At 48.9% G+C, this 12669-nt stretch overlaps 1 protein-coding gene across 1 annotated transcript; it reads left to right on the top strand.

The window, feature by feature from the left end:
* Positions 1-3077: 3077 nt before the first annotated feature.
* On the top strand, positions 3078-11002 carry LOC115083495 (oocyte zinc finger protein XlCOF6-like). Its single transcript, XM_029587350.1, has 2 exons — positions 3078-3132; positions 7169-11002. Exons 1-2 carry the CDS (start codon positions 3099-3101, stop codon positions 9547-9549), a joined length of 2415 nt encoding a protein of 804 aa, XP_029443210.1. The 5' UTR covers positions 3078-3098; the 3' UTR covers positions 9550-11002.
* The last annotated feature ends 1667 nt before the right edge of the window (positions 11003-12669 follow it).

Here is a 12669-nt window from a genome sequence, read left to right as displayed (position 1 = left end):
CCCCCCACCCCAGGGACCGTGCAGGGAGGGAGCCGGGGCTGGAAATCCTGCTCTGGAGAAGGGGCAGGAGAATGGCTGCAGGGCTTTCTGCTCAGCAGGTAGGAGACTGGCAGGAGGGGGGCAGGGGATGCAGCCTGGGACTAATCCCATCCCCCACCCCAGGGACCGTGCAGGGAGGGAGCCGGGGCTGGAAATCCTGCTCTGGAGAAGGGGCAGGAGAATGGCTGCAGGGCTTTCTGCTCAGCAGGTAGGAGACTGGCAGGAGGGGGGCAGGGGATGCAGCCTGGGACTGATCCCATCCCCCCACCCCAGGGACCGTGCAGAGAGGGAGCTGGGGCTGGAAATCCTGCTCTGGAGAAGGGGCAGGAGAATGGCTGCAGGGCTTTCTGCTCAGCAGGTAGGAGACGGGCAGGAGGGGGGCAGGGGATGCAGCCTGGGGCTGATCCCATCCCCCACCCCAGGGACGGTGCAGGGAGGGAGCCGGGGCTGGAAATCCTGCTCTGGAGAAGGGGCAGGAGAATGGCTGCAGGGCTTTCTGCTCAGCAGGTAGGAGACTGGCAGGAGGGGGGCAGGGGATGCAGCCTGGGACTGATCCCATCCCCCCACCCCAGGGACCGTGCAGGGAGGGAGCCAGGGCTGGAAATCCTGCTCTGGAGAAGGGGCAGGAGAATGGCTGCAGGGCTTTCTGCTCAGCAGGTAGGAGACTGGCAGGAGGGGGGCAGGGGATGCAGCCTGGGACTGATCCCATCCCCCACCCCAGGGACCGTGCAGGGAGGGAGCCGGGGCTGGAAATCCTGCTCTGGAGAAGGGGCAGGAGAATGGCTGCAGGGCTTTCTGCTCAGCAGGTAGGAAACTGGCAGGAGGGGGGCAGGGGATGCAGCCTGGGACTGATCCCATCCCCCCACCCCAGGGACCGTGCAGAGAGGGAGCCGGGGCTGGGAATCCTGCTCTGGAGAAGGGGCAGGAGAATGGCTGCAGGGCTTTCTGCTCAGCAGGTAGGAGACTGGCAGGAGGGGGCAGGGGATGCAGCCTGGGACTGTACCCATCCCCCACCCCAGGGACCGTGCAGGGAGGGAGCCGGGGCTGGGAATCCTGCTCTGGAGAAGGGGCAGGAGAATGGCTGCAGGGCTTTCTGCTCAGCAGGTAGGAGACTGGGAGGAGGGGGGCAGGGGATGCAGCCTGGGACTGCTCCCATCCCCCCACCCCAGGGACCGTGCAGAGAGGGAGCCGGGGCTGGGAATCCTGCTCTGGAGAAGGGGCAGGAGAATGGCTGCAGGGCTTTCTGCTCAGCAGGTAGGAGACTGGCAGGAGGGGGCAGGGGATGCAGCCTGGGACTGTACCCATCCCCCACCCCAGGGACCGTGCAGGGAGGGAGCCGGGGCTGGGAATCCTGCTCTGGAGAAGGGGCAGGAGAATGGCTGCAGGGCTTTCTGCTCAGCAGGTAGGAGACTGGCAGGAGGGGGGCAGGGGATGCAGCCTGGGACTGCTCCCATCCCCCCACCCCAGGGACCGTGCAGAGAGGGAGCCGGGGCTGGGAATCCTGCTCTGGAGAAGGGGCAGGAGAATGGCTGCAGGGCTTTCTGCTCAGCAGGTAGGAGACTGGCAGGAGGGGGCAGGGGATGCAGCCTGGGACTGTACCCATCCCCCACCCCAGGGACCGTGCAGGGAGGGAGCCGGGGCTGGAAATCCTGCTCTGGAGAAGGGGCAGGAGAATGGCTGCAGGGCTTTCTGCTCAGCAGGTAGGAGACTGGCAGGAGGGGGGCAAGGGATGCAGCCTGGGACTGTACCCATCCCCCACCCCAGGGACCGTGCAGGGAGGGAGCCAGGACTGGAAATCCTGCTCTGGAGAAGGGGCAGGAGAATGGCTGCAGGGCTTTCTGCTCAGCAGGTAGGAGACTGGCAGGAGGGGGGCAGGGGATGCAGCCTGGGACTGCTCCCATCCCCCCACCCCAGGGACCGTGCAGAGAGGGAGCCGGGGCTGGGAATCCTGCTCTGGAGAAGGGGCAGGAGAATGGCTGCAGGGCTTTCTGCTCAGCAGGTAGGAGACTGGCAGGAGGGGGCAGGGGATGCAGCCTGGGACTGTACCCATCCCCCACCCCAGGGACCGTGCAGGGAGGGAGCCGGGGCTGGAAATCCTGCTCTGGAGAAGGGGCAGGAGAATGGCTGCAGGGCTTTCTGCTCAGCAGGTAGGAGGGGGGCAGGGGATGCAGCCTGGGACTGCTCCCACCCCCCACCCCACCCAATTAATCCATTCTCTGCAGTCCCTCAGGCTGGTTCTCCTCCCCTGCACAACAGTGGCTCTTCTCTCAGTTTCTGCTTCCTGACTTGTTTGACATATGGATGGTGAAAGTAACTATAAATGGGACATAAAACTCTTCCTGCTTTGCTGGGTGCTCCTTTTACCCAGTGAGCTCTCCTGCAGTAACAGAAGCAGATGCTCCTGATGTTCTGGGTAATGCTTTGTTACAGCTCAGGTTTTATTATTCTCTGATTTATCCAGGTGGTAATATTTGATTTCCTGTGTCTTTGGTCTTCGTGAATCTTTTCACTTGCAGACTTAAGGTCCACAGAGGAATCTAAATTTAGGGGAACAAGTCTGGTATTTCCTGAAGGAGAGGGGTCCTGGCATTCCCTTTATGAATAATGATCTGGAACAGGGGTGATGTGTGAGGGAATGAAATATGCAGAGTGTGAGGAATTGCAGGAGGACCTTGCCAGACTCTGGGACTGGGCAAAATGATGGAGATAGTGAAATACACATCCTTATCTGTATTTGGATTTTAATCAGGAGTCACCAGTCAGGAATGGGATCTTGGAGTGATTGTGGACAGTGCGCTGAAATCCTCACCTTATGTGCAGCTGTGGGCAGTAAAGGCTGAGCTCATTGGAAGATTGGTCTGACCCAGCATGGCCCCTCATAGTTTCTTCAGATAAATATGAGAATAAATCCAGCTGAGATCTAATGCACGCTGAGCCCCTCCTCGTGTTTCTGGTTTGTGTTTCAGGTGCGGGTGACGTTTGAGGACATCGCTGTCTCTTTCTCCCAGGAGGAGTGGGAGTATTTAGATGAAGGGCAGAAGGAGCTTTACAGGGAGGTGATGAAGGAGAATTATGAGACCCTGCTCTCCCTGGGTAAGGATTGCGTTATCTGAGTCTTTATCAGATACAGGGCCTGATACTGAGGGTCGTTTGTGACTTTTATTTCCTGGCTTTCCTTCACTCCAGAAATTTCAGAACATACGGGGCCGAAACAGTAAAAATCGCGGGAGAGCGGGCGAGTGCGGGCGAGTGCCGGGAGAGCGGGCGAGTGCCCGCTCTCCCGGCACGTGCACAGGCCACTCTCCTGCGCACACGATACAGTAAATTAATTAATTTAAATTAGGGTCCGCGGTAAAAAGAGGCGCTAGGGATACTGGCACGTCCCTAGCGCCTCTTTTTGGACAGGAGCGGCGGCTGTTGGCGGGTTTGACAGCCGACCCTCAATTTTCTGGCGTCGGTTCTCGAGTCCGCTGACAGCCACGGGTTCGGAAACCGGACGCTGGCAAAATTGAAGTCAGTCTTCCAACCCGCGAGCCGTGGGCTGATTTTACGGGTTTTTTTGGATTTTTTACTTTTTTAAACTTTTAGGACCTCCGACTTAATATTGCCATGATATTAAGTCGGAGGGTGAACGGAAAAGCAGTTTTTACTGCTTTTCTGTGCACTTCCCTGGCGCCGGCAGAAATTAACTCCGACCTTTGGGTAGGCGCTAATTTCTGAAAGTAAAATGTGCGGCTTGGCTGCGCATTTTGCTTTCTGAATCGCGCGGGAATAACTAATAGGGCCATCAACATGCATTTTCATGTTGTGGGCGCTATTAGTCTCGGGGGGGGGGGGGGTGTGTGTTGGACGCGTGTTTTCGACGCGCTATTATCCCTTACTGAATAAGGGGTAAAGCTAACACGGAGCGCACCGTACTGTATCGGCCTGATAATCAGGAGCTGCCCAGCGCTCCCTCTGCTTTAGGATGGGAGCAGATGGGACCCTGAGACCTCCCTGTGTGTATTCCCGGCTCCCTCCCCTTTATATCAGAGACAGCGCCTCCTCCCGTTCTCTAAGCAGGGCTACAAACCTGGGCTCGTATGGAAACTTCCTGCACTATGAATCAGTTTCTCTTCTCCCCCTAAAACCTTCCTGCTTTTTATTGAATTTCCTCTGGGGAACAGCAGCAAAGGCCTGAATGAAATAAAAGTGCAGAACGTCCCATGCTCTTCCCCAGTCTCATTATTCATAAGAACTTAAGACTTGCCGTATTGGGTGAAACCAAAGGTCCATCAAGCCCAGTATCCTATTTCCAACAATGGCCAAACAGGTCACAAGTACCTGGCAGGATCCCAAGGGGTGGAGAGATTCCAAGCTGCTTATCCTCTCCCTCTCTACGACCCCCGCTCCCAACTTCAACCCAGTGACACCACCTCCTCTGCCGGGGCTCGAACAGTACAGCCGGGGCAAGAGCCCGTTCACCCTTAACATATAAGGGAGCCGTGCAGAGGAAGCAAAAACAAACCGGAGACCTGAAGAAAAAACAAGAACGGGAGAGAACTGAACACCAAAAATAAAAAAAAAAACAAACAAAGAAAAGAACACATCGCGGTGAGTACGAACCACACCCCCTAAAAGGAACCCAGCCAATCAGAGGGCAGCGTGAAGATCTTTAAATTTAAGCGCTCACCGACGGCGTCGCACGCCAGGTATCGCGCGTCCGAAGGGGCACGACCTAAGGGGCTTGCCCCTTAGTGCGCCCCTTTGTGAGACCCAAGACCCAGGACAAGAATATCTGCACCTATACAACCTTTTTCCCACTACCTTCCGATATAATCTAGTTCAACCTCTTGTGCACACCCATCCTGCCACAATATTAATACAATTCCTAGAGATCTTTACTATTTATACTCTCCGCATTCATACAGATCTCATCAATCAGCCCTCAGCACTCATCACCCGGACCTCATTCAGCCTCAATCAACTTCCAGCACTCATCACCCAGACCTCATTCAGCCTCAATTTAACCTCCAGCACTCATCACCCAGACCTCATTCAGCCTCAATTTAACCTCCAGCACTCATCACCCGGACCTCATTCAGCCTCAGTCAACTTCCAGTACTCATTACCCGGATCTCATTCAGCCTCAATCAACTTCCAGTACTCATCATCCAGACCTCATTCAGCCTCAATCAACTTCCAGCAGTCATCACCCGGACCTCATTCAGCCTTAATCAGCCTCCAGCACTCATCACCCGGATCTCATTCAGCCTCAATCAACCTCCAGCACTCATCACTGCTTCAACGGCATGGGAGAAGACTTATATGTCACGCATATCCAGCATAGCTCCCTGCTTCAACGGCAGGGGAGAAGAAAAACAACCAATAAGGGCTAATAATAAGGACTTCATTCAGCCTCCAGCACAGACACTCCAAAGATGGCGACACCAACTAACCCTCATCTTCAAAACAGACACCTAATAAACATCCCACTAATGAAAAATAACAAAAACATACTTTGTCTCACCTTCCTCCTCATCAGTGCTCAATCTTTAACCAAAAAATACATGTTAATATCTGACATATTACAAGAAAAAAACCCTGATTTCATTGCCATAACAGAATCCTGGTTCAAAAATAACGATCAAGTACTACTGAACCAACTTGATAACAGTGCCTTTGATACTTTTTCAATCCCTCGCAAATACCGAAGAGGAGGTGGTCTACTCCTTCTTATAAAAAAAAATCTTTCAATGAAAATGATCCCACATAACCTCCCAAAACAATATGAAATAGCTCTCTTTGACTCTCAAAATCTGCAAATATGCCTAGTTTATTGCCCACCCAAACTTCTAGATAGTAACATCTCTCCGCTCCTTGAATTCCTTATTATAAACATCAACATGAAAACAACAACTATCATTCTTGGCGACTTCAACCTCCATACAGATGCCAATCCCAGATCACTAAACTGCGAAACCCTGCTAGACATGCTATCAAGCTTAAATTTCATACTACAAGTGAACAACCCCACACATAAAGCAGGACTCACACTGGACCTGATTTTCATTAATAGCTTTTTCTCAGATACATCCATTTCATACCATCCAGTCCACTGGTCTGATCACCATCTCTTATTATGCAAGACTCAAATGAATTACAACAACTCAACCAAAATTAATGAAACACAAAAATTCTTCAAATACCGACCACCATTTCAAACTGATCTTCTCCTACAAGAGCTGGGATATCAACTAGCAAATCTCGATCTCTCAAACATTCAGGACATACGCAAGGCCGTCACATGGTCATCGCTGCACATCTTTACTTCACACTACTGTCTCAACCACCAGGCGGCTAGCGATGCTCTAATGGGTCGTTCCATCCTACTCACAGGGGCAAAAAAAGAGACTGTCCGCACCGTTCAGACGGGTTGAACGTGCCTCTTCCAACACAGTACCCACGCAGTACCCTAAATGGTGTTTTCCGTAGACAGCAGCGTGAATTAGCCCTACTAACCCACCCCCCTCCCCGGACAGTCTCCTGACAGTGCAGCACAAGCTTTGAGAACAGGCTGAGGCAGATGTGGAGCCACATGAGGAGGACGTTCCCAGACAACATGGCTAATTCACCCTGCTATCTCCGGAAAACATCGTTTTACGGTAAGCAAACTTGCTTTTCTCAGGTCAGCTTTTCTTATCCCCCAGGTCCGCTGCAGAGGCAGCGCTCACAGCGCTTGAGGGGAAGGAGGCCCCGGTCATCCTGAAATAGTGACCCCTAGTGGTCAGAGGGTCCACATCAGCTGGAGGTGGCCATGGTTTGCAGACCGTAGCCAACACCGTCATTGCAATGCTTGGACTCTGTTGGGAGCCAGGGTGGCTGGGAATGAAGGCTCATGGCACATTTTAGCTCAATGGTGGCCAGTTCTGATTGAGCTGAAAATGGAAAGGAGGAAAGGAAATAGCCAAGTCCCCCCCCAAAAAAAAGACTTTACACTGAACTTTCAGAATCTTTTTCAATCCACTGCTCAGCCCTGCAATTCTCCAAACATCAGAGATCCCCATGTGCTCAGTGTGACAGCCCTGGTTACTGGAAGCTTTCCTTACTCGTTAATACACAGTTAATATTTTCTTTTTATATCCAACAGATGCAGTCAGACAGGAAGAGGAGAAGAAGGAGAATCGAGAAGAACGTCCTAAAGAACTGGAACAGATCCCAAGTCAAACAGGAAATATCTGTGAGAATGTTTCTCAGGAGACTGAGAAGAGAAAAGTTAGTAAAAGTAATCAGGAATCAGAGAAGAAGACAAGAGACCCTCCGGAAGACTCTCAGGATGCAGTCACTGAGTGTGAAAGAAGTGACAGGGCGCTCACAGACATCCCTGAGCACCAGCGAGATCCGAGAGTAGAGAAACCCTTCCAGAGTAATAACAGTGCTCACATGATTTCTGCCCTCTACCAGAGCCACCCAAGAGCAGAGACACCCTTCCAATCTAATAGTGATCACATGACGTCTGACTTGCATCAGAAACACCTGCGTGCAGAGGCATCATTCCCAAACCACCAGAAAATCCACACTGGAAAGAGAGCATTTAAATGCACAGAGTGTAGTAAAAGCTATAAGTGGAAATCAGACCTCATAAAGCACCAGAAAATCCACACTGGGGAGAGACCATTTAAATGCCCTGAGTGTAGTAAAACCTTCACAGGAAAGAAAATCCTTATAAACCACCAGAATATTCACACTGGGGAGAGACCATTTAAATGCACTAAGTGTAGTAAAAGCTTTAATCAGAAGACAACGCTCATAAACCACCAGAAAATGCACATTGGGGAGAGACCATTTAAATGCATGCAGTGTAGTAAAAGCTGTAAGCGGAAGTCAGACCTCATAAACCACCAGAAAATCCACACGGGGGAGAGACCATTTTCATGTACTGAGTGTAGTAAAAGCTTTATTCGGAAGGCAGCGCTAATAGACCACCAGAAAATCCACACTGGGGAGAGACCATTTAAATGCACTGATTGTAGTAAAACTTTCAAATGGAAGACAAGCCTCAAAAACCACCAGAAAATCCATACAGGGGAGAGACCTTTTAAATGTACTAAATGTAGTAAAAGCTTTTATCAGAAGACAACGCTCATAAACCATCAGAAAATCCACACAGGGGAAAGACCATTTTCATGTACTGAGTGTAGTAAAAGCTTTATTCGGAAGGGAACGCTCATAGACCACCACAAAATCCACAGTGGGGAGAGACCTTTTAAATGCACTGCGTGTAGTGAAAGCTACAAGCGAAAGTCAGATCTCACAAACCATCAGAAAATCCACACAGGGGAGAGACCATTTTCATGTACTGAGTGTAGTAAAAGCTTTATTCGGAAGGCAACACTCATAAACCACCACAAAATCCACACTGGGGAGAAACAATTTAAATGCACCGAGTGTAGTAAAACCTTCAAGTGGGACAGAAGCCTCATAAAGCATCAAAATATCCACACAAAGGAGAGACCTTTTTTATGCAGTGTGTGTAGTAAAAGCTTCAGTCAAAAGATGGAGCTCATAAATCACCAGAAAATACACACAGGGGAGAGACCATTTAAATGTACTAAGTGTAGTAAAAGTTTTAATCAGAAGTTAACGCTCATAAAGCACCAGAAAATCCACATTAGGGAGAAACCATTTAAATGCACTGAGTGTAGTAAAAGCTATAATTGGAAGTCAGAACTCATAAACCACCAGAAAATCCACACTGGGGAGAGACCATTTAAATGCAGTGAGTGTAGTAAAAGCTATAAGTGTAAGTCAGAACTGATATGCCACCAGAAAATCCACACTGGGGAGAGACTATTTTCATGTACTGAGTGTAATAAAAGCTTTATTCGGAAGGCAACACTCATAAACCATCAGAAAATCCACACTGGGGAGAGGCCATTTAAATGCACGGAATGTAGAAAAAGTTTTATTGTGAAGGCAATGCTCATAATCCACCAGAAAATCCACACTGGGGAGAGACCATTTTCATGTACTAAGTGTAATAAAAGCTTTACTCGGAAGGCAACACTCATAAATCATCAGAAAATCCATACAGGGGAGCGACAGTTTTCATGTACTATGTGTAGTAAAAGTTTTAAGAGGAAGTCAAATCTCAAAAATCACCAGAAAAGCCACACTGGGGACAGAATATTTAAATGTGCTGTGTGTAGTAAAATCTTTACTCTGAAAACCAACCTCACAAGACATGAGAGAATCCATACAGGGGAGAGACCGTTTTCATGCAGTGAGTGTAGTAAAAGCTTCACTCAGAAGGATAGCCTCATAAACCACCAGAAAATTCACACAGGGCAGAAACCTTTTTCATGTACTTTGTGTAATAAAAGTTTCAATCAGAAGGCATATCTCAGACATCACCAGAAAATTCACACAGGACAGAAACCATTTTCATGTATGGTGTGTAGTAAAAGATTTCGTCAGAAGGCAAACCTTAGAAATCATGAGAAACTCCACACTGGGGAAAGACCATTTTAATGTATGGAATGTGCTAAAAGCTTCAATCTGAAGGCAAGTCTTGCACATCACCAGACAATGCTCATGAAAGGGGTCTAGGGATGAGAGAGTAATCAGATGGAGTAAGTGTCTCTCACCAGGTCTTGCTGAGCACCTGGGACATTTCTATTCTCCCTAACAGGAAGATCAATGCATAAAAACCAGATATTGTGCTGAAGGAGATGGAACTCTAGAACAGCATTGCTGATAGAGGTGTCAGTACCCAGTGCCTAGTCTGTGGATCATATGGAGAAAGTGAAGATCCTTAACTACCAAGAGATGCAGTCAGAAACCTTGAAAATGTGGCAGAAAGCTACAGAAATAGTCCCAAACATATTGGGTGCCAATGGTCTGATGAAGAATGTTCAAGCACATCTTGATATGTGGACGGTTTATACCTTATGAACTTCAGAAGAAGGCTGTCTTTGGTACAATGCAAGTACTAAGAAGGGCATTAGCAAATTAGAGAGATGGAATCATCGCCAACATGCTATGGCTCATAAACTATGTTCACTCCAGTCAAGATGGGCGCAAAATAAATCCTTTGTAGAAATTGCCCAGTGAGAGAGACGCCTTCCATGTACTGACTGTGGAAAACATTTTTGTTCACGTGACAGATCTAGTGATGCATGAGAGATGCCGTAGGGGGTGAGACCCTTTACATGTACAGAATGTGAGAGAAGCTTTTATCACAAGAGAGACCTAGGGATGCATCAGAGAAACCATAAGGGAGAGGATTCATTTCCATGCATGGAATATGGAAAATGTTTCAGTTGCAAGGATACATTAACAGAGCACCAGAGAATACATACGGGAGAGAGACCCTTTCCATGTACTGATTGTGGGAAACGTTTTAGCAGAAAAAGTAGCCCAATATCGCATCAAAGTGAAACATTTTCAATGTGCTGAAAGTAGAAAAAGCTGTAATTGGAGGGAAGGTCTTCTAGTTTGCATTAAAATGCATGCAGACAATAGATGCTTCTTATGTAATGAATGTGAAAATGCTTTTTTTTAAATAAAATAACTCTAAAAAATACATCAGGGATCCCATATGGGAGAGAAAACCTCTTCAAGCAATGATATCATTGGTAGATGCATAAATCAAAGGATTGAGGACAATGAAAGTAGTGAGGAAAATCCAAACCATAAAGCTAAGATATGCTGCATTAACAGAAGAAGATCTAAACTTTATATTAATTAAAAATAAATTGAAATTAACAGTGGAAGTGCAGAAGCTGCGAAGGCATATTAGTTGTTACCCTTTACAGAAGGCCTGTGGATAACCTGCACCGAGCAGCAGTTACCCTTAAGAGGACACATGGGAAGTCACTTATTCAGAGCGGCAGTTATCACCCTTAAGAGAATGAATGGGGGTAACCTGCATGGAGTGGCAGTTATCACCCTTAAGAGAATGCATGGGGGTAACCTGTAAGGAGTGGCAGTTATCACCCTTAAGAGAATGCATGGGGTAAGCTGCATGGAGTGGCAGTTATCACCCTTAAGAGAATGCATGGGGTAAGCTGCATGGAGTGGCAGTTATCACCCTTAAGAGAATGCATGGGGTAAGCTGCATGGAGTGGCAGTTATCACCCTTAAGAGAATGCATGGAGTAACCTGCATGGAGTGGCAGTTATCACCCTTAAGAGAATGCATGGAGGTAACCTACATGGAGTGGCAGTTATCACCCTTAAGAGAATACATGGGGTAACCTGCACCGAGCGGCAGTTATCACCCTTAAGAGAATGCATGGAATAACACGCATGGAGTGGCAGTTATCACCCTTAAGAGAATGCATGGGGTAAGCTGCATGGAGTGGCAGTTATCACCCTTAAGAGAATGCATGGGGTAAGCTGCATGGAATGGCAGTTATCACCCTTAAGAGAATGCATGGGGTAAGCTGCATGGAGTGGCAGTTATCACCCTTAAGAGAATGCATGGAGTAACCTGCATGGAGTGGCAGTTATCACCCTTAAGAGAATGCATGGGGTAAGCTGCATGGAGTGGCAGTTATCACCCTTAAGAGAATGCATGGGGTAAGCTGCATGGAATGGCAGTTATCACCCTTAAGAGAATGCATGGGGTAAGCTGCATGGAGTGGCAGTTATCACCCTTAAGAGAATGCATGGGGGTAACCTGCAGGGAGTGGCAGTTATCACCCTTAAGAGAATACATGGGGTAACCTGCACCGAGCGGCAGTTATCACCCTTAAGAGAATGCATGGAGTAACATGCATGGAGTGGCAGTTATCACCCTTAAGAGAATGCATGGGGTAAGCTGCATGGAGTGGCAGTTATCACCCTTAAGAGAATGCATGGGGTAAGCTGCATGGAATGGCAGTTATCACCCTTAAGAGAATGCATGGGGTAAGCTGCATGGAGTGGCAGTTATCACCCTTAAGAGAATGCATGGGGGTAACCTGCAGGGAGTGGCAGTTATCACCCTTAAGAGAATGCATGGGGGTAACCCTGCATGGAGTGGCAGTTATCACCCTTAAGAGAATGCATGGAGTAACCTGCATGGAGTGGCAGTTATCACCCTTAAGAGAATGCATGGGGTAAGCTGCATGGAGTGGCAGTTATCACCCTTAAGAGAATGCATGGAGTAACCTGCATGGAGTGGCAGTTATCACCCTTAAGAGAATGCATGGGGTAAGCTGCATGGAGTGGCAGTTATCACCCTTAAGAGAATGCATGGGGTAAGCTGCATGGAGTGGCAGTTATCACCCTTAAGAGAATGCATGGGGGTAACCTGCATGGAGTGGCAGTTATCACCCTTAAGAGAATGCATGGGGTAACCTGCATGGAGTGGCAGTTATCACCCTTAAGAGAATGCATGGGGTAAGCTGCATGGAGTGGCAGTTATCACCCTTAAGAGAATGCATGGGGGTAACCCTGCACGGAGTGGCAGTTATCATCCTTAAGAGAATGCATGGGGTAACCTGCACCGAGCGGCAGTTATCACCCTTAAGAGAATGCATGGGGGTAACCTGCACCGAGCGGCAGTTATCACCCTTAAGAGAATGCATGGGGGTAAGCTGCATGGAACGGTAGTTGATACCATAACCAAATTGCTGGGCAGACCGGATGGACCATTTGGTCTTTG

This window comes from Rhinatrema bivittatum, chromosome 2, assembly GCF_901001135.1.
Source record: "Rhinatrema bivittatum chromosome 2, aRhiBiv1.1, whole genome shotgun sequence".
NCBI lineage: Eukaryota > Metazoa > Chordata > Amphibia > Gymnophiona > Rhinatrematidae > Rhinatrema > Rhinatrema bivittatum.
This window is presented reverse-complemented; position numbering and strand designations above follow the sequence as displayed.